The sequence below is a fragment of the Piliocolobus tephrosceles genome, chromosome 10 (assembly GCF_002776525.5).
Source record: "Piliocolobus tephrosceles isolate RC106 chromosome 10, ASM277652v3, whole genome shotgun sequence".
Lineage (NCBI taxonomy): Eukaryota > Metazoa > Chordata > Mammalia > Primates > Cercopithecidae > Piliocolobus > Piliocolobus tephrosceles.
The window spans coordinates 8,676,010-8,678,442 of record NC_045443.1 but is presented as its reverse complement, the minus strand read 5'-3'; the positions used below and the strand labels follow the sequence as shown (position 1 = coordinate 8,678,442).

General features: G+C 34.2%; 1 protein-coding gene across 1 annotated transcript; it reads right to left on the bottom strand.

Moving 5' to 3' along the window:
- Positions 1-585: 585 nt before the first annotated feature.
- Positions 586-1,719, bottom strand: TAS2R10 (taste 2 receptor member 10). The gene has a single exon (XM_023195209.1). The coding sequence runs from the start codon at positions 1,636-1,638 to the stop codon at positions 715-717; it is 924 nt and encodes a 307-aa protein (XP_023050977.1). The 5' UTR covers positions 1,639-1,719; the 3' UTR covers positions 586-714.
- Between the last annotated feature and the right edge of the window lie 714 nt (positions 1,720-2,433).

The window sequence follows — 2,433 nt, the reverse complement described above, 5'->3', positions numbered from 1 at the left end:
TTACTCAACTCTAATTGGTTCATAATCTGCCTTATCTCAAATCACTGATTTTGAAGAGTATATTTATTTCGTCAGTGTTTTGATCCCATATCCCTTAACTAGACTCTTGTTTCCCTAGCTATATTTCACAGAACTACGTCTATTACTCTGACTACTTGCTACACGTCAAACATACACCAGTAAAAGAGGATGTTAGAATTTAAAAAATGAAAAAATAGCCCTTTAAATAATTAAAATAGCATACTGAAAAGAAGCACCACCATCCGTCCTCACTTCCATGTTCTAAATGTCAAGATTGATCTAATTTTCTTTCTTTCTTTCTTTCTTTCTTTTTTCTTTGGGTTTTCTTGGAGAATGGGTGTCCTTGCTTCAGAAAAGTCAGGTAAAGCACAACAAGAAGTCTTATTTTAGAGCTTATTCTCACTGTTAAATCTTTACAGTGAATAGTCTCCAGGCTGATGGTTTTCCTCTAGGAAGTTTGTAGGAAGAAGTTGCAGGGTGGGGAAGCTGACTAAGACACAGTTTGCATGTGAGATTAAAATCTCCTCAAAGATGAGATTCCCTGAAACGTAGTCAAAACAATTATGGAAGATTTCAGTGATCTTTAATGACACAGTTAATAAAACAAAGCAAGAATGCAGTGCAGTGAAACAGATCTTCAAGGATTTATTCACTGGATTCTTTTCATGGAACATCCATATCTCCCCAAGGTGTCTATGTAGCTCTGAGATTTTTCGTTTTCTCACAGCACTGCAATTGCTGTAGTACCCTCAAAGAGGCTTGCTTTAGCTTGCTGTTTCCTAGAATTAAGATAAATGAGTGACCCCAGGGATAGATGGCTGTGGTTGTCATTCCAAACATAAGCAACAGTTTGTTTTCTGGCACAGTAAAATATAATATTTCTATGGCTGTGCCTATAAAATACAAGATAAAGAGGATGATGAAAGATATTAAAACTTTCATTGCCTTCACATGAGCTTCAGTGATGGAGTCTCTCAGTCCTGTCACATTCGATTGTATCTGCCTGCTGTGTCTCCAAAGGGAAATGATCAACAAAACACTTGTAATTAGGGATAGTGTAAAGAAGAAAATGACTCCCAGATTTAGCAAAATCTGTTTAATAAAGTATTCACTTTTATACATGTTGAGACGCCAGACTGTGTCATTCTTCATTTTAAGATCATTAAGAATCTTCGCAATATATGCAAAATTAAGTAAGCATGAAATAAGTAAGAATCCCATCAGAAGGGGAATAACCCTATTTGTTCTACTCTTCAACCAGAGAAATATGTAGTTGGAAAAATTTGCTATCTTCAGGAAATAGAGGATGCTGAGGCTGGTGGCAAACCATATACTTGATTGATTACTAATTATCCAAAAGTAACTAATACATTCAATTAGATTACCAGAGGCATATATATCTGGAGAGAATATCTGTATGAATCCATCTGTAATTATTATCCATATCAGAAAAATTCTAGAAATAGCTAAGCCGGTGAGAATAAAGCCAATTGTAGATAACTTATTCTTGGCACAGTCAATGCAGTTTACAAGTCCAATAAATCCATTCCCTAAAACCCCAAATACTGACTCACTAATTACAACAAAAATGAGGATGCCTTCCACTACACTTAGCATATCTGCTAATTCTTAATATTGCTTCTGTTACATCTATCTTAGATTACCTGCTGCAGAACGAGGCATATATTGGCTGCTTGATGGAAGCATGACTTTCTTCTCATTTGTTATATAAAGACTTGAAATTGCCCCAGTAATGGCTTATGATGGAATTAGAAATTTCTCAATGAAGACCTTTCCAAATATATCTATAAAACGTAGCTAGTCTAGAGAATGTTCAGACTGAATGCCTATCTATAATTTGTTAAAATGCAAATGAAAATTTGTGTTTCATGGATTTTACATGTCCTCCTGAGACTACTTTACATTTAATAGATTGAATTGTAGAGAAGGAGTGCCAAACATATACCTATAGAATGTAATGCAAAACAGAAACAAAATACTTGACTTTATCTTTTAAAATATCAAATCATTATTTATGTCATTTATAATCAATTTATATTTGTCAAGAAAATACTATGTAGAAGTGAAAAACAAATTTAGCCATTGTAGATACCTACTCTAAATGATGAATGTAATTTTTAATTAAAATTTAAGCTCAACTCTGGGTATGACAAGTTTCACAAATGTATCACAAAACTGTTGCTGTTGTTTTATACTCATGGTTATTACACGCTTGAATGCAGAAGATGACGTTGACTACCCTTGACATGAAAGGCTCTTAGGAGTAATCTCTTCATTTAACACATTACTGTTTGCTGGCACCCATTCATTTGTCCAACAAGTATTTACCGAATATCTAGATACAACAGACTCTCTCTTGATCTTTGAGGGAATATAGTGGTAGACAGAATC

Coding starts and splice junctions, on each gene's coding strand:
- TAS2R10 (XM_023195209.1), bottom strand. CDS start 1,638: ATGCTAAGTGTAGTGGAAGGCATCCTCATTTTTGTTGTAATTAGTGAG.